We start from the raw sequence: 21,196 nt of genomic DNA, 5'->3' as shown, positions 1-21,196 counted from the left end.
CCAAACGTTCTCAAGGCGCTGACCTCACTTTGTTCCAAATGTTCTCAGGGCGCTGACCTCACTTTGTTCCAAACGTTCTCATGACGCTGACCTCACTTTGTGCCAAACGTTCTCAGGGCGCTGACCTCACTTTGTTCCAAATGTTCTCAGGGCGCTGACCTCACTTTGTTCCAAACGTTCTCATGACGCTGACCTCACTTTGTTCCAAACGTTCTCAGGGCGCTGACCTCACTTTGTGCCAAACGTTCTCAGGGCGCTGACCTCACTTTGTTCCAAATGTTCTCACGGAGCTGACCTCACTTTGTTCCACGCGCTGCTGATATTCAGTAGCTCCGGGGTGTTAAATCAACCACAATGTTCCGACGAATGTGAGGTGCGCTGAACAACACTCTGATGCCGTCAGTGCTTCGTAGCTCAGAAGAAACATTTCTGCAGAAATGTTCTACCAGTAAAATCCAGCAACACGTTCTATAAAATGTTCTGCAGGAGGAACTTTGAGCTCATGGAAAGGAAACAAGTTTCAAACGTGGCTGTATCATGGTTTGCTTTAAATGAACTGTTGGATTGGCTCGTGCGCTTTGGTTTGAAGTGCAGGAGAAACTAAAAGTTATAATCTTTGTGTTTTATGACGGGAGCAGCTCGGTCGGGGTGACCTGCTGGAGAAACCACGTGTGACTCAGAACTGTGGGAAAACTGATGAATTTTCTGTTGCAGTCTCACTGAACCCTGAGCTTTTTCAACAGAGCAACCTGCAAGTCCTGCATCACTCTGTGACATTTACGACCAGAATTCATGACATTAACCCACAAAACTGGACTCTGGGCTGTGCACATTAATTAGTTGCGCACGTAGCGCCCATCTCAGCCCAATTTGTGCACGTTTATGGTTTAATCTGTTGGAGTACGATGCAGAAATGAAGACGGGCAGATTTGGACCAGTTTTTTAATGTCCGTCTGAGCCCCAGGTGCCAAAGTTGGACCTGAGTCCTGTTGTAAGGGCCTGCTGTGCTCGTCCTCCACCATCCGGCTCTGAGGCCACTTGGACATGAGAGGCCCTACAAGAGGCTGAATGAGCTTCCTTCATGGCTGGCCAGGCTCAGAGAGGAGCAGAGAGAGCTGCTGCTCCTCATCCAAAGGAGTCCGGTGAGGTGGAGTCCTGAAGGTTTTCAGGGCACCCCCCGGGCCAGACCCAGAACCCATTAGAGGGGTTATGAACAATTTCAGGCCTCCTTGGGATCCCTGAGCTGGAGAGTCTCTGGAGAGAGGGGTGTCCCTCCTGGATCCGTTGCCCCTGTGACCCCGACCATCAATAAGTGGCAGATGATTAACTGATCCACGGATAGATCACTTGACAGAGACGTTTGTAGACGTGGACGTTTTCTGTCATGAGAATGTGCACGACCTAGAATACAGCTGTGCAGGTTGTGCATTTTCAAGTCACCAGCAAGTCTTCACCAGTTGCAGCTCAGTGAGATTCTGGTTCCAGTAAAGACTTCCTGTAAACCGTCTGATCAAAGGTTCTGTTTGGTGGTTTCCTGCACCCGAACTAAAAGCTGTTCCTGAAGTCGGGCTGCTGGTCTCCATTACAGAAGAGCCAAAGGTTCCCCCAGCCTGTTGGTTTGTGACTGGACTCTTTCTGGTGGCGAATGCTGCTGGTTTACATGATCCCCCAGCCTGTCGGGCAGAGCCGGGACCTCGAGAGGGAAGCCGTCCGATCTGAGGCACGAGCCTCTGCAGACCTGCTCTCTCCTGGCGTGAGGCTCCGCACTGCGCCACGCGTCCTGGGCTCCGTTCAGAACAAACATCAGGTCATTGAAGCGGCAGAAGGTTTCGTAGCATGGGGTCAGAAGCAGACGGTCATTTTAGCACAACGGTGAAAAGACGCTGAGGACGACTGTGTTCCTGGAGGAGTCCGGAGCTGGAGTCTTTAAAGCTCGAGAACCTTTAGAAGTTCTTGGTAAAAGTCGTATGTAGTGAACTAGGCCTGAGGTCAAATCCTGGCCTTGGGGGCCTTTCTGGGACAAGAACTGTTATTTCATTGATTTGAGTCCAGAAACACAAGATTAAGTTCATCCAGAGACTTTCTAAGTGTCCTGCACTGATCAATTGAAAGAACACTCTCTTTTTCTATTATCATTACTATTTTACAAATGTTTTGATAATCAAAGTGTGTTTAGTTCAAACCATTTTTAAATGTTGAAGTGAACTACTCATTTTAAATCAACTGTGAAACAGTATTAGTGATTTTTAATCCTCATTCAAAGTAGAAATCAAATTGGAATGTGTTACGGAGTAATTCATGCATTTTCTGATCTTCTGTCTGAAATGAGCAAATTGTGAAGTTGGTAAAAGGTCGAAAACAAGTTGTTGGAACGAACTGTCATGTTTTTAAATCCTCTCAGACGTAATATAGAGAAGCTGGCACCTGTTTTCCCCCAACTCGTCCAAACATTTCTCTCGTCTGTCCCTAAAACATTGTCAATCTGTTCCAAAACATTTTCTGTTTTTCTGACTTCTAGTGACCTCTTACGTCACAAAAACACACCCCTGTCTGGTCGATTTGACCAATCAGGAACCTCCCAAATGAACCGGAAATAGAACTCTTTAAATGTCGGTACTTCCTAGTTCAAACCAGTCGTTTGCAGAGAGCAGCTCCAGTCGAGTTCAGTTCGGAGAGCAAGCCGAACTGAGAAGTGCTGGGGAGAACAGAAGTCCAGACATGATCCGGAGTTCGTCCGAGTCTTGTGGGAATTATGCAATCTTCCACATCTGAGTGGAACTCTGACGGACTTACTCCTCTTGTGAGTCCACCGGGAGGTGAACTTGTGTCGAACAAGTACCGTCACTACTTCGGACGATTCACAGCTGTTCCTACGGAGACGCTGAAAGGGTGCGTTAAATGGAACTTCGTACCAGTGGAGACATCTCCTCCAGGTAAAGAGTTGATTTACACCACCTAAGTGTACCGAGGAAGAAGCTGGGATCTCAACGGAGCGTGCCGTTGCTGATACTGACAAAATTCCCTCACCCATCTCTCTCAAGATAAACTTCATTTTCCATCTTTAAACTCTTCTTTTTGCTAGAAATCATTCCAGATATTTTCAGAAATGTCTGTTATGAAGCAAGGAAAACCATCGCCGTATGGTTTTCTAATTGTAAACTGATTAATTAACCTGTTGTTATTTTCAATTTGCCAAATTAATGTAAATGTTTGATGTTAAATTTTGATTCTGTAAATAAATGACCACGTTCATTTTGATGGGTCAAAGAAAATTAACGTCTCACGTTACATTTATCAAATTCAATGCACGATATTATTCAGTCCAGAAAAATGAATGAATCTGTTTAATTTATGAATATATCACAGAATATGTTCATCTACAGTAAAAGTCGTAAATGTTGACACCGAAGGTACAGATGTGATTTTACGTCGGTGCTTCAGGTCTGCAGCGTCCCGTCAGGGTCCGTTTGTCTCGTTCTGTCCCTCCTTCTCCCCTTCCATCTGAAGCACTCGTTCATTTTTCTTTCTGCCCCCTCTCGGGGTCGTGGAACATGTCCCCTCCTTCAGACTGTGGACCTGCCATTTAGATTTCCCCTGAAGCCACATCCCCCCCTCCCCCCCCAATAACACCTCAACCTCCTAAACAAACAGAGATCCGTGATGAGACACAAGAACCAGTTTCCTTGTGTATTCCTGACGTGCGGCTCTAAAACACCCTGTAACAGAATGAATCTCTTGATGAACTATCAGCAGAGGATAAGAGCATCTTATATTGAAACCTGACAGGGTTGTTGGTCAAATTCTAGTTGATTATTCATAAAACTGACAGAGTTGGATCCATGTAGGAGTTTTGGCTACTGTCCGTTAACTGGTTTGAGTTTATATTTAAATCATGGATGATGTCACCTGCTATTAGTGAAAATCTTGCAGCCCTGCTCAGCTCGATAACCTTCAGTATGTTAATAACCGTGCAGCGCTTTCCACGACCCGTTAGCATCTGACTGGACTGTGGCAAATTACACAAACCTCCTTTATCGACCTGATTATTATAATCGAGGAGCTGCTGCCTCAGTAGAACCTTTCAGAAAACACCCAGCTGGAGGCTCGACCAGGTCACCCTGCACGTGTAAGACCCCTGTCCTGACGCGGCTCAGTTCTCCGGCCTCAGATAAAGTCTCTGCTCTCAGAGTTAAATAATTCAGCAGCACACTGGGTCCATGTGAACTTTCTGCTTCACAAGGACATCACGAGCAGCCGATGTCTCGCTCAGGAAGACCTGCAGCTGCTGAATATCGTATGTCTCTGTCAGGACAGGAGGACGAACAAACGATACCTGACCAGGTGTCTGTTTGGAGCTCACGTTGTCCAAAAGCGTCAACAGGAGGAAAAGGCTGAGTCGTAGGATTGATGTGAAAATGTTCAGAGGACGGGTCGCAGCATCCTGCGGCTAAAATCCACATGTCGGTTTATTTTTGTTCCTAAAATCTGTTTTTATTCCTCAGGCTACGCGTTCCTGCTGTTCCAGGAAGAGGCTTCTGTTCAGGCCCTGATCGACGCCTGCATCGAAGAGGACGGGAAGCTGTACCTGTGTGTCTCCAGTCCCACCATCAAAGACAAACCGGTGAGTTTTACATCCGTCCTCTGTCTTCACCCTCTTCTACGCCCTAAAAAAACCAAGAAGTTACACAGCTGTGAAAATACAGCGGGAGGGCGGGAAACTGCTGAGACTTAGCTGTTAAAGCTGAAAGAAGCAAAACACCAGCTAAAAGCAAAAATAAATAAATAAAAATTAAAAAGCTAAATGGTAGCTAAAGTTAAAAAAACAAAGTAAAAGTAGCAAAAGGATAGCTAAAAGTAACAAAAGGCAAGCTAAAAGTAGCACGCAAACAGCTAAAAGTAGCAAACAACAAGCTTAAAGTAGCAAAAGGCAAACTAAAAGTAACAAAGGGATAGCTAAAAGTAGCAAAATGATAGCTAAAGTAGCAAAAGGATATAGCTAAAGTAGCAAAAAGATATAGCTAAAATAGCAAAAGGATAGCTAAAGTAGTAAAAGGATAACTAAAATTAGCAAAAGGATAGCTAAAAGTAACAAACAGCAAGCTAAAAGTAGCAAAAAACAAGCTCAATGTAGCCAAAGGACAGCTAAAAGTAGCCAAAGGATAGCTAAAAGTAGCCAAAGGATAGCTTAAAGAAGCAAAAGGCTAGCTTAAGTAGCAAAAGGCTAGCTAAAGTAGCAAAAGGCTAGCTAAAGTAGCAAAATGATAGCTAAAAGTAGCAAAAGACTAGCTAAAGTAGCAAAAGGCTAGCTAAAAGTACCAAAGGCTAGCTAAAGTAACAAAAGGCTAGCTAAAAGTAGCATTAATTCAACCTAGCAAAAGGCTAGCTAAAATTAGCTAGCTGAAAGTAGCAAAATGCAAGCTTAAAGTAGCAAAAGGATAGTGAAAAGTAGTAAAAGGCTGGCTAAACTTGCAAAAAGCTAGCTAAAGCAGCAAAAGGTTAGCTAAAATTAGCAAACAGCAAGCTCAAAGTAGCAAAAGGAAAGCTAACAGTAGCAAAAGGAAAGCTAAAAGTGGCAAGCAAACAACTAAAAGTAGCAAACAACAAGCTAAAAGTAGCAAAAGGCAACAAAAGTAAGCTTAAAGTAGCAAAAGGATAGCTAACTAAAAGTATGAAAAGGCTATCTCGAAGCAGTAGAAGTAGAAGAAGAGGACAAAAACAGGGCCAGTAACCGAAGCTGGATTGTAAGAGAACAATGTTTTTTTGTGAAGGAACTGAATAGATCTCCATGTATTTTTTGAGGGTGAATTTGTAAATAAAGTAAATATTTTGAAAAGTATAAAAATGATAAAACCGTAAAGCAACAGAAACCACCTGAACGAGCCGAACGTCTCTTGACATGAGAACAGCTCAACGTATGCAGAAGTGGAAAAACCATATGGAAATATAAAAAACTGGAAAACAGAAAGAAAACTGACTCTGTGTTCACACAAAAACCCAAATATAAGTTTTATCCAATTATCAGAGACAAAACTGAAAGTAAACGGTGGATTACCTTCTGAGGATAACGGATGGGTTAAACTTGGTTATTAGCTGTTTTGTTGTTTCCTCGATAAAAAGGGACATTTTTTATTTTTTCCTCTTGTCCTGTCTGTCATTGTGACACAGAATTATTGTGAGAGTGTCAAAGTGATGCTCGACAGATTTACTTTCACAAGCAGAGCATCATGGCTGACCTTAATGCTCCACTTGATACATAAATTTAATTTTATTAGAATTTGCTTTGGGCTTGTTCCAGATGTAACGGACACGGGGATGAAAAACAAAGAAGACAAAGCAGAAAAGTGAGAGAAGAGTTGAAATGTAAAGGAGATAGGAATAGAGGAGAGAGAGAGGGATAAAGAGAACACAGATCAGCATCATTGAAGTCTGACTCTAGACCTGCGGAAAGAAAAACAAGACGAAACCGAGAAACCACAACAACAAACAACTTATATAATGAAACTCATCACATCGTTAGAAAAGGATGTTTTGAAAATGTTCCGCTCATCAATGAGACCACGGGATCTCTGTGTTTCCACTTCAGGGATGAATTGTTGTCTAGAAAACGATTGCGTCGGTCACGTGTTCAAATGTCGGCAGTTCGACTTCAGATGGGACCGTTTTCATCTGAGACAAATCTTTTGGCCTTGATAGTTAAATCACGTTCAGCGGCGCTTTGGATGATGATGAAATAACTTTTTGTTGGTAGTATTACATAAGGAAGCCCAGTATTACCTCATCCTGCGGGGTATACGTTACGTACCTGGTACCTACGTATCATGTACCTGGTATGAACTCTGTGTCGGGTACTTTCTCAGTACCTAAGGGCTGTTTTATGTTCTGCTACCTGTTTTGTTACCTGCGGAGACATTTCAGACTTTTACTTTTCATCCTCAGGTCCAGATCCGTCCCTGGAACCTGAACGACAGTGACTTCGTCATGGACGGCTCTCAGCCTTTGGATCCTCGTAAAACCATCTTTGTTGGGGGCGTGCCGCGGCCTCTGCGTGCAGGTAACTGCTGACATGAAGCTGCATCTTCTCAGTGAGTCCCTAAAGCCTCCAAATGGTCTTCAGAACATTAAACTGGCACGGAGCGCCGAGCCCGCAGGGGGATGAAAGTCCTCCCAGAGAGAAAGAAATCCTCACGCTGGGTTTCCTGGAAGGCAGCTCAGAGGTCGCCCTGCTATGAATTCATGCTGTAATGGATGACTGAGCCTTTCTGTTGCTGGGATCATCGTTGGCTCCTTGCCTCCGCTGAGACTCTTCTCCAGTTAATATAAAATAAGAAAACATTTTATATCCGTGTAAATAAGTTTCATTTTAGAAACACTGATCGTCCCGTTCCTTCGTTCCTTTCTTCTTGTCCAGTGGAGTTGGCGATGATCATGAACCGGCTGTACGGAGGCGTTTGCTACGCCGGCATCGACACCGACCCGGAGCTGAAGTACCCGAAGGGCGCCGGCCGCGTGGCCTTCTCCAACCAGCAGAGCTACATCGCTGCCATCAGCGCCCGCTTTGTTCAGCTGCAGCACAACGACATCGACAAACGGGTGAGCGAGTTCGGGAGCTTCATTCATGGCGTCGATTTTCTGAGAGAGGCGTCACAACCAGGCGCGGGGGCGAAGGGTGGGGGTGTGGGGGGTCACTGGTGTGGCTGAACTCTGCTCCTGTTGTCTCTCGTGAAGCAGAACCTTCATTACATCGGGTTTTCAGCACAGCCGACAACAACGGGAGGCCGAGCGTGGCTGTGTAATCAGTGAGGCTGCAGCCGTCAGGACAGATGTTTCCAGCTGCAGACACACAGCTTGGTGTAATTATAGTAGTTCTCTTGACATGAACATCTCCCAGAGCTGAGCTCCAGCCCGGTTATTTAAGGCGCACCGGCCGGTTGCAGCGAGACAGACGGTGACCGAGACAGACTGGTTGTCAGCCAGGGAGGCGAGCCTCCGCAGGGCAGGGCGCCCCGGCCCACCCGAGTTATCATTTATCTTCAGGGGGTGGGGGTTCCAGCACCTTTATTATAGCTGGAGCTGTGTGGAGAATGAATAATGTTCAGAGATGTAAAACAATAAAAGCTCCAGCGTCCATCTTCTCCAAACCCAATAAGACTTGGTTTGTAACTCTATGCTGACAAAATGTTTTAACGTTTAGAGGAAGAATAAAGTCTTCTCGCTCTAAAGCCGGTGTAGCAGGCCATAATACACCCCCCGTCCACACGAGGGGCCCAGACTAGATTATACCCCGGGCCTGTTCATACCCTCAGGCCAGATTATCCGCCTTGATGCCAGTGTTGAGTCATAAACACATTGTTTAGCAGAGGTTGGTGGTAAACACAGTCCGTCTGGATCTCCAGCTCAGAGTTCGCACCGAACCATCAGAGTTTAAACACGAAGTTGGACTGATCTGCAGTTTTCACAACTTTAGTAACTCTTTTTACACAATCGCTGGTTAAGACGGAGGATCTTTGGAGATTTAACCAACTGTTACATCGTCTCTTCCTGTTCCCACAACATCGACACTTTTTCTGGAGTTTCTACGTCCAAACAGATATTTTTGTCTTCTTTCTCCAGGTCATGTTTTTACAAGTTCTGAGATCAGTTGACTCCATGTGCTCATAGTTTCTTTTAGTGAGCATTGTTGGAACATGTGGCTCTTTTGGACGATCCACGGAGCGACAGAGTCTTTACGGGTCAAAATAACCCAACCTTTTTCTCCTGTCCTGGTTTTTTCAGGTGGAAGTGAAGCCGTACGTCCTTGATGACCAGATGTGCGACGAGTGCCAGGGGGCACGCTGCGGCAGCAAGTTCGCCCCGTTCTTCTGTGCCAGCGTCACCTGCCTGCAGTACTACTGCGAGTACTGCTGGGCCAGCATCCACTCACGGGCCGGCCGGGAGTTTCACAAGCCGCTGGTGAAGGAGGGGGGCGACCGCCCCCGACACGTGTCGTTCCGCTGGAGCTGAGAGGAACCGAACCCACACCTGAGCTCGAAATCCCCCTCCAGCATAAATCAGACAGTGCCCCATCTCCCCCACCATGTTCAGACCCAGACTCATTGTGCGATGGTCCCTGCTGATGAAGATCTGTGGGAAACTAAAGTCCTTCAGCTCATGATTTGCACTATGGCCCAAGATCTCACTGATCATCACTGAATGGTTTGTTGGACTCATGGCTTCTTTCAGTTTCCTGTTCGGTTGACCAAAGGGTTTGGTACTTCCTGTTGGACCCCTCCCCTTACTGAATCGGGGTGGACCCATCAAAAGCTTAGACAAAAAAATCCATCTGAAAAAAAAAATTGTGTTGTGCTAATCTGTACAGATACATATTATTTAAATTTTATGCAAAAGGAGCATGCACTTACTTTGAAATTGCTTTAGTTATTTTGCCCCTAATAAAAATAAAGGCTTACCAAAAGGTAATTTGAATTAATGCAAACAGAAAAGCAAAATAGGTGTCATCAAATGTAGCAAGATTAACCAATCTGCCTAATCGTTGGGGCTCGTCCTGCCCAGAGTAAAGAAAAACGATACGTTTGCTCTCAGAGTTAATTCAATTCAATCAAATCCGTTTGCTGTCGATTGCTTCGTCTTTATTTTATATCTTTATCTTTTAGTGTTCTGTTAATGCACTGCTGCTAAATCCATGGTATGAACAGGTACCATAACATACTTTATTCTGAAAGAAGCACTGGGTGTTTCCAGTCGACAGGCTTTTCTGGAGGGGTGAGGTGCTCCCCAACACTTCCTGGGGGGGGGGTCAGGATGGGTCGCCCCAACTGCATGTTTATTTCTATCAGGTTGCTGCATGCTAGAGACTGTTCAGTATCGTCTCCACTATTCGACTCTGTCCGCGTTTGCACAAACTAGACGCACGTTCAACTTGCACAAAAGTGGACAGAGACAGGAAAGACTGGACTAAACCGGGCTGACGGCTCCACATCCGGACCACCAAGGGGGGGTAAAAAACACAACTAATAATCACAAATGTAATGTAGGATAACCATTTAAAATGCTCTAATAGGTAAAGTACTTTTTGCAGTGGTTGTTGATATATTTGTGCAATGTTTTATACTGTATGTAGCTCTTCGTATGCCTAGAACTGTGACTTGCTTTAACTGTTGTTAACGTCCGACATAGAAGTCCTGTGAAGCTTCGTAACTAGTGTATGCACACGTGAATATATGGAGACTTTCATCTGTGCACACTCCTGCACAAAAACACACACAGGTCTGACTTGAAGAGGAGACGCAACAAACGTGAGCTTACACTCAAAACTGATGGCTTAAAAACGGATGAAAGAATCAGCGTTTTGTTTGATGGAAGCGTACGTTTACGATCCTAAAGGCAACCAAAGAGCGAGGAACGTTGGTCTGACGTCCAGTCGACACTCCTCTGGATATGTTTTTGTCTCCGTCCACACGAGTCTTACTGCTGCAAAACCAAATTAACCATGAAAAAACAAAAGGCTCAGCTTGGATAAAGATTTTGACAGTTTAGTTTCTTACAGTAGTCCCTCACTACTTGTTGGTTTCTCACTTATCGCGGGGCTTCAGGGCACGGACCCCCCACGATAAACGAGGGACCGCTGCATCTCACTGGGCTTCAGCTGTTCGAGACTAAACATTTTGACAAAATTGGCAACTTCCCTTTAGTTTCAGTTTGAGTTTTTGCAACCTGCAAACCAAATTAGTAGCGAATTTGTGAAAATGCACGGCTTGTAAATATCGTACCCACCTCAGCCCACTTTGTACCTACCCTGGCAGCCATTCCATACAAACAAAACTGTGAGCCTCGGAGACTCATACAAGGAACTTCAGAATCCCTGCAAATGTTTCTGGACATTTTAGAGTCTTCCTCAGCCAGCGGTCAGCCGAGGGAGAAACTGGATTCAGTTATTAACATTTCGGTCTATGATCCAGTTTGAATAAAGCAAGACAGGAAAAGAAAACTGCTAAAATAAAAAAAGATTATTTTGGTTTCTAGAGCACAAAAGTTGGCGTGAGCAAAGCAGGTAGTTTGTGAAAACCTTCACATCTCCGGAGTCTGTGCGGCTACGACACAAACGCTTCTTAAAACACGTTTTTCTCACCGGAAATCTTGAGAAATGGTTTTAACAGTTAAAATATCCAGAGAAGTGTAGACTGAACGTTGCAGCATAAAAGCTGCAAGAGACCTCAGAATGACGAACTGAGCTGATGATAAACAAGGGGGAGATGGCGGGAAAAGGTTAGCAGAACATGCTAATGTGTGAGCCAGGTTAACGCATTTATCCAGATTTTTTTCCTGCAAAGCTTGAAGTAATGGACCTGTTTAAAGAAAACTGATAAATATTTGTTGTTTTTTAGCAAAGGGAGTTTGTTTTAAACACAAACGAGTAAAACTGGTGGTCATGAAGTCGTAGAAACTGCTAAAGACTATCAGCTCTGATTTGGCGGGAAATTGGTCAATGAGGGGGATTTCCTTTCCATTTTATATTAGTCGTAAACTGTTTTATTTTCTATTTTAGGATGATTTTGTTTCCCGTTTGTGCAAGAAATGCTAACTATAACGAGGCAGAATTTATTTTTTATTTTTTTACTGACAAAATCAAAAAGCTAACCGTGAGTAATAATAAGCATCTTTATTTAAACAGAGTTCTGGGAATTTTTTGTGACTTTCCTTTCCCCGCCCTGATAGTTTTCTACGTTTGTGCCTTCTACGGTAGATATTTGTTGTGCACGACACTTTGTATCGAAGCAGAAGTCAGCACGTCTTTTTGTTCAAGGACATAAAGAGAAAAAAGACTGACAAATATTTTGCAATACCTCAATTTTGAAATATATTAAGAGATATTTTCTACGTTTATTCAGATTAAAAATATATTAATTTAATTCTTTAAGATGAATTTAACAGATGGTTGTTTTTAGTTTATTATGCTTTTTTGCTCTTGTTGAGAATTTATTTTTGAAAATACAGTGGAAGGAGTTTTATAACTAATATAATGACGTAGTTCGAGTATTCTCTCTTGTTGCAGTGGAAGAAACCGAATCCTCTGCTTGAATCAGTCAAAATATACAGAAGCTGAATATCAGGTGCTCTGACACAAAACTGATTCTGTCAACTTCTATTCAATCATTTACTGTTGACCAGAGTTGAGAAAAACAAATCTTCAGTTTTTGTTTGTGTGTTTTTTTTATTTAATATTTTATGCTTTCTAAAAGTTTGTGGTCCTTTTTTGTTTTGTAAAAAAAAAAAAAAAAAAGTAAAAAAGCAACATAATTATGATTTGTTAATTTGACAAATTTAGAAAAAATAAAAACTTGTGGAAATCACTGGACAACCGAAGGTAGAAATAAAATAATGTCTATTAAAAAGTTTATTTCTGGTTCTGTGAAAAGGTTATAAACGTTCTTTGAAAGACTTTTGTCAAAAATGGTTTCATTCTGACGGTAACGAGCGAACTTAAGCAGATAAAGGCAAAGTGGATTGTTGCCATCCTAAAACATTAATCTCCAAATTGCTGTTGCTTTACACGTCAGCTTCCCGTTTCAGTTCAGCAGCAGCTAGCTGTAGCACTTACAGCGAATTACATAATTGTGTAGTATAAACCCGACTGTTGTGAACATTCAAACACTGTAGAGCCTATGTTGAACTGCAGTAAACTTTTATTTTGTTCCAAGATGAGAAAATCTGATTTACAAATGGTCCACTTTAACTGTAACGACTAGCTAACGTTGGCTAATTGCCGTTAGCTCATAGGTTAAGTACCTGGGAACTCGGACCAGGAATGGTAATCCACCCGACTTAACAGTGTTCAAATTGCAAATCGGAAAACCACTGGAATTTGCAAAAAGAGAAAAGGAACTAGACGCTGCAACTGGCCACCAAAACATAGGCTAATGTAACATGACCCAACTTATCTAAAAGGTTGGGTAGAATTGTTTGGAGCCACGTTGCTATAGTCCATGTAGCCATGTTGAAAGCTACGACATATACAACACGTAGCCACGTACGTAGTTACGGGTCATATTGAAGCTACGACCCATGTGACCATGTTGGTAGCTACTATATATCTATTTCTATCTCTTATCTATCTCCCATCTAGATATATCTATCTACATATAGATATAATTGTAGCTATGACGTGTGGCGTTGGTACGTTTGTGCAGAAGCCCCACTATAAAGCATCCAAAGTATTTGACCACCAAGCAGACAGGATAATTGTCACTTGTATCAAAATGCTCTCTATCCCCACTCCGTCAGTTGAGTGACGGCCTTCTGTTCATGCAAAACTTGAATTTTTCTTAAAGGCTAAGAACCTTGATTCTTTGTTGTAATGTGCAATACTGTTTGTAGAAAAAAGAAATACTCGTAAATCTTTATTGCAGAGTAATTTTCATTACAAACTTGTGATCCACCAAAATCATTTTCTACTGTATATTACCTACTCTTCCTGGTCGTACCCTCCAGTGGTAATGTAGCCTTTGTACTAAAAATGTTTCATTTTTTTAGAAAGTTTTGCTAAAATAAAAATAAAGGTAACATTTAATTTTTTTTATTTAATTTTACATTTTTCTTTACAAACTTTGTCAACTGTTGAGGGAGAAATTTTCCACATCTGGTCAATGTCAATGCTATTTTGTATTTCTACTTTTAATAAATTATTTTTTGGGGCTTTAATTCTTTTACATTTTCCATTTGTTCACTTTTATTTTTTTAAGTTGGGGGGGGGGGGGGGTATTGTAAGCGGTCTTGTTTTTTGCTGAGCTTTGTGTTGACTTGCTGACATGTGAAAATGATCCACTACAGAAACAGATTGGTGGTTGGTGATGTATTAGTGATTTGGAGTGTCGTCAAGGGAATGGGCAATAAAATAAATATCAGAACCGAGCGTACATGCAGTATGTTGTGGTGTAAACATGGAAAACAAATGCCGCTGATTGTTTCCTACAGTAACTGGTGTCACTGAGCTTGACTTTCATATGAAACATTAAATGAGTCACTCTGGCCTTGACTGTATGCAGGTGTGTTAATAGTCCTCATGGACTTGTGCTTTTCTCCTTATTGCTCCTTTAATACTTTGAGAATATTAATTACATTTGTACATATTCTTTACTCCTGCACAGATCAACAAGTCGATCTCTGAGGTTCAAAATGTGGTTCAGGGTTTACAGAGTACCACCTCGGGAAGTAATCCATCCCCAGGTACGCCTAAACGGTCTAATGGAGTCATAAATAGGAAGTAGACAGGTTAGACATGGTGGAACAACTTGGGTTTAGTAACGGTTTAAACACGGACAAACGTACAGTGGTGCTGAAAGTTTGTGAACTCTTTAATTTTCTATATTTCTGCATCAATATGATCTAAAACATCAGATTTTCACACAAGTCCTGAAAGTAGATCAAGACAACCCAGTTAAAGTATATTTTTATCTCATTTGTCATTTATTTGAGGAAAATGATCAGAGATCTTCAACTCACACCTCCAGTAGAGATTTAACCACATCCCAGCTGAAGTGACGACATTGAGTCCGAGTGGTCCATGTTCCGCACTTCACTTGTTGAGGTAGCTGCCTTGTTGTGGCCGCAAGGTTGTCTGTGCTTCTCGAGGTGTCCATCTACGAACTCGATGGTAGACACCCCGGGTTACGGAAGCTGTCAATCTGAAGGAGTCGTCCTATCGGTCCTTGTTGGCCAGTAGGACTCCGGAGGCAGCTGAGGAGTACCGGAGGGCCAAGTGGTCCGCAGCTTTGGCTGTTGCTGAGGCAAAAGCTTGGATGTGGGAGGAGTTCCGTGAGACCTTGGATAGAGACCCTCAGTCAGCTCCGAGGAGATTCTGGCAAACCATCAGGCGGCCGAGGAGGGAAAAGCAGCTTTTTACTAACACCGTGTTCAGTGAAGGTGGGTGCTGTTGACCTCAACCAGTGATGTCGTGAGGAGGTGGAAGGAATACTTCTCTGACCTACTCCATCCCACCAGCAGGTCTTTCATGGAGGAAGCAGTCAGGGGACTTTGGGGTTGATCCGTCCATAACTGGCTGAGGTCGTCAAGGCAGTTAAAAAGCTCCGAGGCGGCATGCAGGGCTCCAGGAGTGGTTGAGAGTCACCTTGATTTCTTTAAGGCTCTGGATGTTGTAGGGCTGTCTTGGTTGACACGCCTTTGTAACGTTGCATGGACATCGGGGGCAGTGCCACTAGACTGGCAGACTGGGGTGGTGGTCCCCCTCTTCAAAAAGGGGGATCGGAGGGTGTGCTCCAATTATAGGGGCATCACTCTCCTTAGCCTCCCTGGTAAGGTCTATTCAGGGGTACTGGAGAAGAAAGTCAGATTGTTGGTTGAACCTCAGATCCAGGAGGAACCATGTGGGTTCCGTCCTGGCCGTGGAACGCTGAATCAGCTCTTTACCCTCACTAGGGTCCTCGAAGGGTCATGGGAGTTTGCCCATCCAGTCTACATGCGTTTTGTGGACTTGGAGAAGGCATTTGACCGTGTTCCTCGGGGTACACTATGGGGGGGTGCTCCGTGAGTATGGGATTGGAGGTCCGTTGTTACGGGCTGTTCAGTCCCTATACAAGCGGAGCGAGAGTTTGATTCGCATTGCCAGTAGTAAGTCGGACCCCTTCAGGGTGGAGGACTCCGCCAGTGCTGCCCGTTGTCACAGATTCTGTTCATAACTTTTATGGACAGAATTTTTCGGTGCAGCCAGCTGACGGTGGGTTTCCGATTCGGTGGCCTCAGAATTCTGTCTCTGCTTTTTGCAGATGATGTGGTCCCATTGGCGTCATCGTGCCATGACCTTCAGCTCTCACTGAAGCGGTTCACAGCAGTGTGAAGTGGCTGGGATGAGAATCAGCACCTCCAAATCTGAGGCCATGGTCCTCAACCGGAAAAGGGTGGATTGCTCTCTTCGGGTCGAGGGTGAGGTTCTGCCTCAAGTGGAGGAGTTCAAGTATCTCAGGGTTTTGTTCACGAGTGAGGGAAGAATGGAGCGTGAGACTGACAGAAGGATTGGTGCAGTATCTGCAGTGTTGTGGACTTTGTACCGGTCCGTTGTAGTCAAGAGAGAGCCGAATTGTAAGACAAAGCTCTCCATTTACGGGTCTGTCTACGTTCCTACCCTCACCTATGGTCATGAGCTCTGGGTAGTGACAGAAAGAATGAGATCACAGACGAGTCCCCAATTTGTTACGGCCTTGCTCTAGGACCATAACAAAGGGGAAGCAACGCAAGGGATAAGATTTATTTAACAAAAACAATGGCTGGCTGGAGAAGAGAGGTCAAGAAGGGAGAGTGCGAAATGAGAGCAAGTGGTGGATCTTGGATCTGAAGCTCTTCTGGAGACACTGGCCAGCTGCCTCCACTTCCAATCAACGTGGCTTTAAGAATCTGTTGGACTCCTGGCAGGGACCAATGCAGACATGTTCCTGTTTTTAGTTTTATACATTTGTCTCGGAATCTAGTAGTTTTTTTGGTTTTGTTACCTTTTTCCTTTTAGCCATCCTATTTGTTAAAAAAAAAAAAAACTGTAGTATGAGTTTTTATAACTGCTTATTGTTGTTGCTGTTGTCCATTGTTGTCATCTTTCTTTGTTGAAATCAGGTCTCTCTTGTAAATGAGTCCTCGAGGCTCAATGGGATTTACCTGTATAAATAAAGGTTGATTGATTGATCAACAACACTTAGGAGCACTGAAACACAGACCTGTTGAGAGGCCAAAAGGAAAGCATTGGGCCATAACAACAGATACAGGTGGTTGAAATGATTCCTCTGCAGGGTAGCTGGACTCTCCCTTGGAGACAGGGTGAGAAATTCAGTTATCCGAGAGAGACTGAGTAGAACCGCTACTCCTCCACGTCGAGAGGAGCCGGTTGAGGTGGTTCGGGCATCTGGTAAGGATGCCCCCCTGGCGCTTTACTATGGAGATGCTTCGGGCATGTCCAACTGGGAGAAGACCCCGGGGAAGACTATGTTCTCGGTTGGCCTGGGAACGCCTTAGAATCCTCCCAGAAGAGCTGGAAGAGGCTGTAGAAAGATACAAACCGGATTCCAAAAAAGCTGGGACACTACACAAATTGTGAATAAAAACTGAATGCAATGATGTGGAGATGGCAAATGTCAATATTTTATTCGTAATATAACAGATGACAGATCAAAAGTTTAATCTGAGTAAATGTAACATTTTAAAAGGAAAAATATCTTGATTCACAATTTCAGTGTCAACAAATCCCAAAAAAGTTGGGACAAGTAGCAATAAGTGGCTGGAAAAAGGAAATTGAGCATATAACGAACAGCTGGAAGACCAATTAACAGTAATTAGGTCAATTGACAACATGATTGGGTATAAAAAGAGCTTCTCAGAGTGTCAGTGTCTCTCAGAAGCCAAGATGGTAAGAGGATCACCAATTCCACCATTGTTGCACAGAAAGATAGTGCAGCAATACCAGAATGGTGTTACCCAGCGTAAAATAGCAAAGACTTTTAAGTTATCATCATAAACCGTGCATAACATCATCAAAAGATTCAGAGAATCTGGAACAATCGCTGTGCGTAAGGGTCAAGGCCGTAAAACTCTACTGGATGCTCGTGATCTCCGGGCCCTTAAACGTCACTGCACCTCAAACAGGAATGCCACTGTCAAGGAAATAACAGAATGGGCTCAGGAATACTTCCAGAAAGCATTGTCAGTGAACACAATCCACTGTGCCATCCGCCGTTGCCAGCTGAAACTCTACAGTGCAAAGAGGAAGCCATTTCTAAGAAGCTCCACAAGCTCAGACGTTTGCACTGAGCCAGGGGTCATTTAAAATGGAGTGTGGCAAAATGGAAGACTGTTCTGTGTCAGATGAGTCACGATTTGAAGTTCTTTATGGAACACTGGGACGCCATGTCATCCGGACCAGAGAGGACAAGGATAGCCCAAGTTGTTATCAACGCTCCGTTCAGAAGCCTGCATCACTGATGGTATGGGGTTGCATGAGCACTTGTGGCATGGGCAGCTTGCATGTCTGGAAAGGCACCATTAATGCAGAGAACTATGTTCAGGTTCTAGAACAAAATATGCTCCCATCTAGACGTCATCTCTTTCAGGGAAGACCCTGCATTTTTCAACACCATAATGCCAGACCACATTCTGCAGCAATCACAACATCATGGCTACGTAGGAGAAGGATCCGGGTACTGAAATGGCCAGCCTGCAGTCCAGATCTTTCACCTACAGAGAACATTTGGTGCATCATAAAGAGGAAGGTGCCACAAAGAAGGCTCAAGACGATTGAACAGTTAGAGGCCTGTATTAGACATGAATGGGAGAGCATTCCTATTTCTAAACTGGAGAAACTGGTCTCCTCTGTCCCCAGACGTCTGTGAGTGTTGTAAGAAGAAGGGGGGATGCCACACAGTGGCAAAAATGGACTTGTCCCAACTTTTTTGGGATTTGTTGACGCCATGAAATTTGGAAACAACAGATTTTTCCCTTAAAATGAAACATTCTCTCAGTTTAAACTGGTAAAAGTATGTGAACCTGTAGGATTATTAGTTAATTTGAAGGTGAAATTAGAGTCAGATGTTTCCATCAATGAGGATGATCAGGTGTGAGTGGTCACCCGGTTTAATTTAAAGAACAGGATATATCAAAGTGCTCTTCACAAGATGTTGGTGGAAGTGGATCATGGCAGGAACAAAGGAGATTTCTGAGCTCAGAAAAAAAAAAGTTGTTGATGTTCATCAGGCTGGAAAAGGTTACAAACATCTCTGAAGAGCTTGGACTCCACCAATCCACCATCAGACAGACTGTGTACAAATGGAGGACATTCAAGACCATTACCCCACCCCAGGAGTGGTGGAGCAACAAAGATCACTCTTAAGAGCAAGATGTGGACTAGTGGGCGAGGTCACAAAGGACCCCAGGGGAACTTCTCTCTCTGGACTGATGATGTTCATGAGTCCACCATCGGGAGAACACTGAACAACAATGTTGTCATGGCAGGGTTGAAGGAGAAAGACGATGCTCTCCAAAAAGAACATGGCTGCTCGTCTGCAGTTTGATACAGATCACGTGGACAAACCAGAAGTGTGTTGGAAGAACGTTTTGTGGACGATGAGACCAAAATAGAACTTTTGGTTCAAATGAAAAGTGTTATGTTTGGAGAAAGGAAAACTGCATTCCAGCAGAACCATCTCACATTTGTGAAACATGATGGTGGTAGCATGATCTGGGCCCGTTTTGCTGCATCTGGACCAGGACTTCATGCCATCATTGATGGAACACTGAATTCTGAATTATATCAGGACATCTGTCCATGAACTGAATCTGAAGAGAAGGTGGGTCATGCAGCAACACAATGACCTTCAGTGCACAAGTTCAAGAAGAATAAAGGTCATGTTGTGGAATGACCAAGTCAAAGTCCTGACCATCTAATCCAGATGTTGTGGAAGAACCTGAAGCTGCAGTTCATGTGAGGAAACCACCAACATCCAGAGTTGATGTTCTGTATGGAGTAAAATTCCTCCAAGCCAGTGAGCATGACTGATCAGCAGTTACCAGAAACGTTTGGGGGTGGGTTCACACCAGGTACTGAAGTACACGTACTCTTACCATTCGCAACTTTGGATCATTTTCCTCAATAAATGACCATGTATAATGTTTTAGTCACATTTGTTTAACTGGGTTCTCTTCTTCTCCTTTTAGGACTTGTGTGAAAACCTGAACAAGTTTTAGGTCATTTATGAAGAAATATAGAAAAATAAAGAGTTCACAAACGTTCAGCACCTCCGTTTATCTCCCGTTTTTTTCTGGCAGTTGCATTTTTAACATACTTCTACCAATATACCCACTGTCCCTCCTCTGGACGTGTCCAAACCACTGTCCCTCCTCTGGACATGTCCAAACCACCATCCCTCCTCTGGACATGTCCAAACCATCTCAGTCTGGTCATATCTCCCAGTTGTCCAACCTGTGCTGTACCTCTGATGATCTCATTCCTGATCTTCTCCATCCTTGTCACTCCTAAGGAGAACCTCAACATCTTCATTTCTGACACTTCCTGTTCTGTCTCCTGTCTTTTTGTCCATGTCTCTGTCTCCAGACCATACAACAGAGCTGGTCTCACCACTGTCTTGTAAACTTTTCCTTTGCCGAGAACCTTTTGTCACTAATCACTCCTGAAACTCCACCCAGACATATTTCCACAGTAAAAAAAAAATAAATAAATAAAAGCTTCTGCCCTTGGTCAAAATGACCCCACAGGCCTCAGTCACTGAGGTCAAAATGACTCGTGTCCTCTGTTTTGAAACTGAGGACACGAGTCATTTTGACCCAGAACAGCTAGAGGGTAAAGAGGAACATACAGGAGACTCAAAGTGGAAGTTTCCTTCGACCATTAGATCGTTTTCCAGTGCCAGTTTTCTGAAAGCTTCTCGACTTTAAACTTAAAATACAAATCCACCTCTGTAAATTTACATCATCCTAAACTTATCTCAGGGACCAAGTGACTGGAAATCAGGGAAACACCTGGAAAATAACGCATATTTTCCAGACAGGGAACTTGAACAGATCTGCTGTTGGTGTAGTAATGCTAGTATTCCAGCATCAAGTCCATGTTCTCAGTACACAGTACACAGTACATGTATCCTTGGAGTGGCTGTTCAGTTTGTTAGGCAGTACATCAGTAAAGTTGCTGTAGGCACGTTCCGCAGTACACAGTATCCTTACCATCACCTCTGAATGGGATCCTGTTCACCACCAAGTTCTGAGATTTCATGTGACAAGTATCTCCTGGAGTTTCAGGAAAACTCTGAAAATTTAGTTTTTTCATGAACTGCTGGAACCCTGCATGTGTCCAGTTTGCCTCAATAAACCAGTGTCCTCACGATCCTCGTGTTACGACGCCACCATCTACTGGCCACCAGTTAAAAAGAGAAGTACGTCAAATGTTTGCAGAATTTATTACAATTCCACCATCTTAAACAAAAAGCAGAAATTACAGAAATATGTACAATCTAGAATCCTTTAAAATACTCGTGACGAGTTTAAGGTACCAGTTTCATCTTGGACCTTCTGATGTCGTGGTCACGGGTGCTCACGGTGCAATGATTTTCCTGGTTCCTTGTAAACATCGCTAGATGAGGAGTCCAGCAGATCCTCCGGCTGGCTGCAGGTTCTGGATCCTCCGGCTGGCTGCAGG

At 43.7% G+C, this 21,196-nt stretch overlaps 2 protein-coding genes across 2 annotated transcripts in view; both read left to right on the top strand.

Annotated features, from left to right (window-relative positions):
• The window catches only part of LOC119421085, a gene marked incomplete at its 3' end in the record, with an annotated part of 641,076 nt that overhangs the window by 511,941 nt on the left and 107,939 nt on the right, over positions 1–21,196 (top strand).
• Positions 1,646–9,080, top strand: LOC119421423 (cytoplasmic polyadenylation element-binding protein 2). Its single transcript, XM_037688814.1, has 5 exons — positions 1,646–1,841; positions 4,503–4,621; positions 6,937–7,051; positions 7,409–7,590; positions 8,773–9,080. Exons 1-5 carry the CDS (start codon positions 1,646–1,648, stop codon positions 8,998–9,000), a joined length of 840 nt encoding a protein of 279 aa, XP_037544742.1. The 3' UTR covers positions 9,001–9,080.

The sequence above is a fragment of the Nematolebias whitei genome, chromosome 1 (genome assembly GCF_014905685.2).
Source record: "Nematolebias whitei isolate Nwh7 chromosome 1, NemWhi1, whole genome shotgun sequence".
Taxonomy (NCBI): Eukaryota; Metazoa; Chordata; class Actinopteri; order Cyprinodontiformes; family Rivulidae; genus Nematolebias; species Nematolebias whitei.
The sequence above is the reverse complement of the archived record's forward strand: the minus strand, read 5'-3'. Positions and strand labels throughout refer to the sequence as shown.

Coding starts and splice junctions, on each gene's coding strand:
- LOC119421423 (XM_037688814.1), top strand. CDS start 1,646: ATGCTGCTGGTTTACATGATCCCCCAGCCTGTCGGGCAGAGCCGGGAC. Junction 4,622..6,936: donor CCACCATCAAAGACAAACCG/GTGAGTTTTACA, acceptor TTTCATCCTCAG/GTCCAGATCCGTCCCTGGAA. Junction 7,591..8,772: donor ACAACGACATCGACAAACGG/GTGAGCGAGTTC, acceptor TGGTTTTTTCAG/GTGGAAGTGAAGCCGTACGT.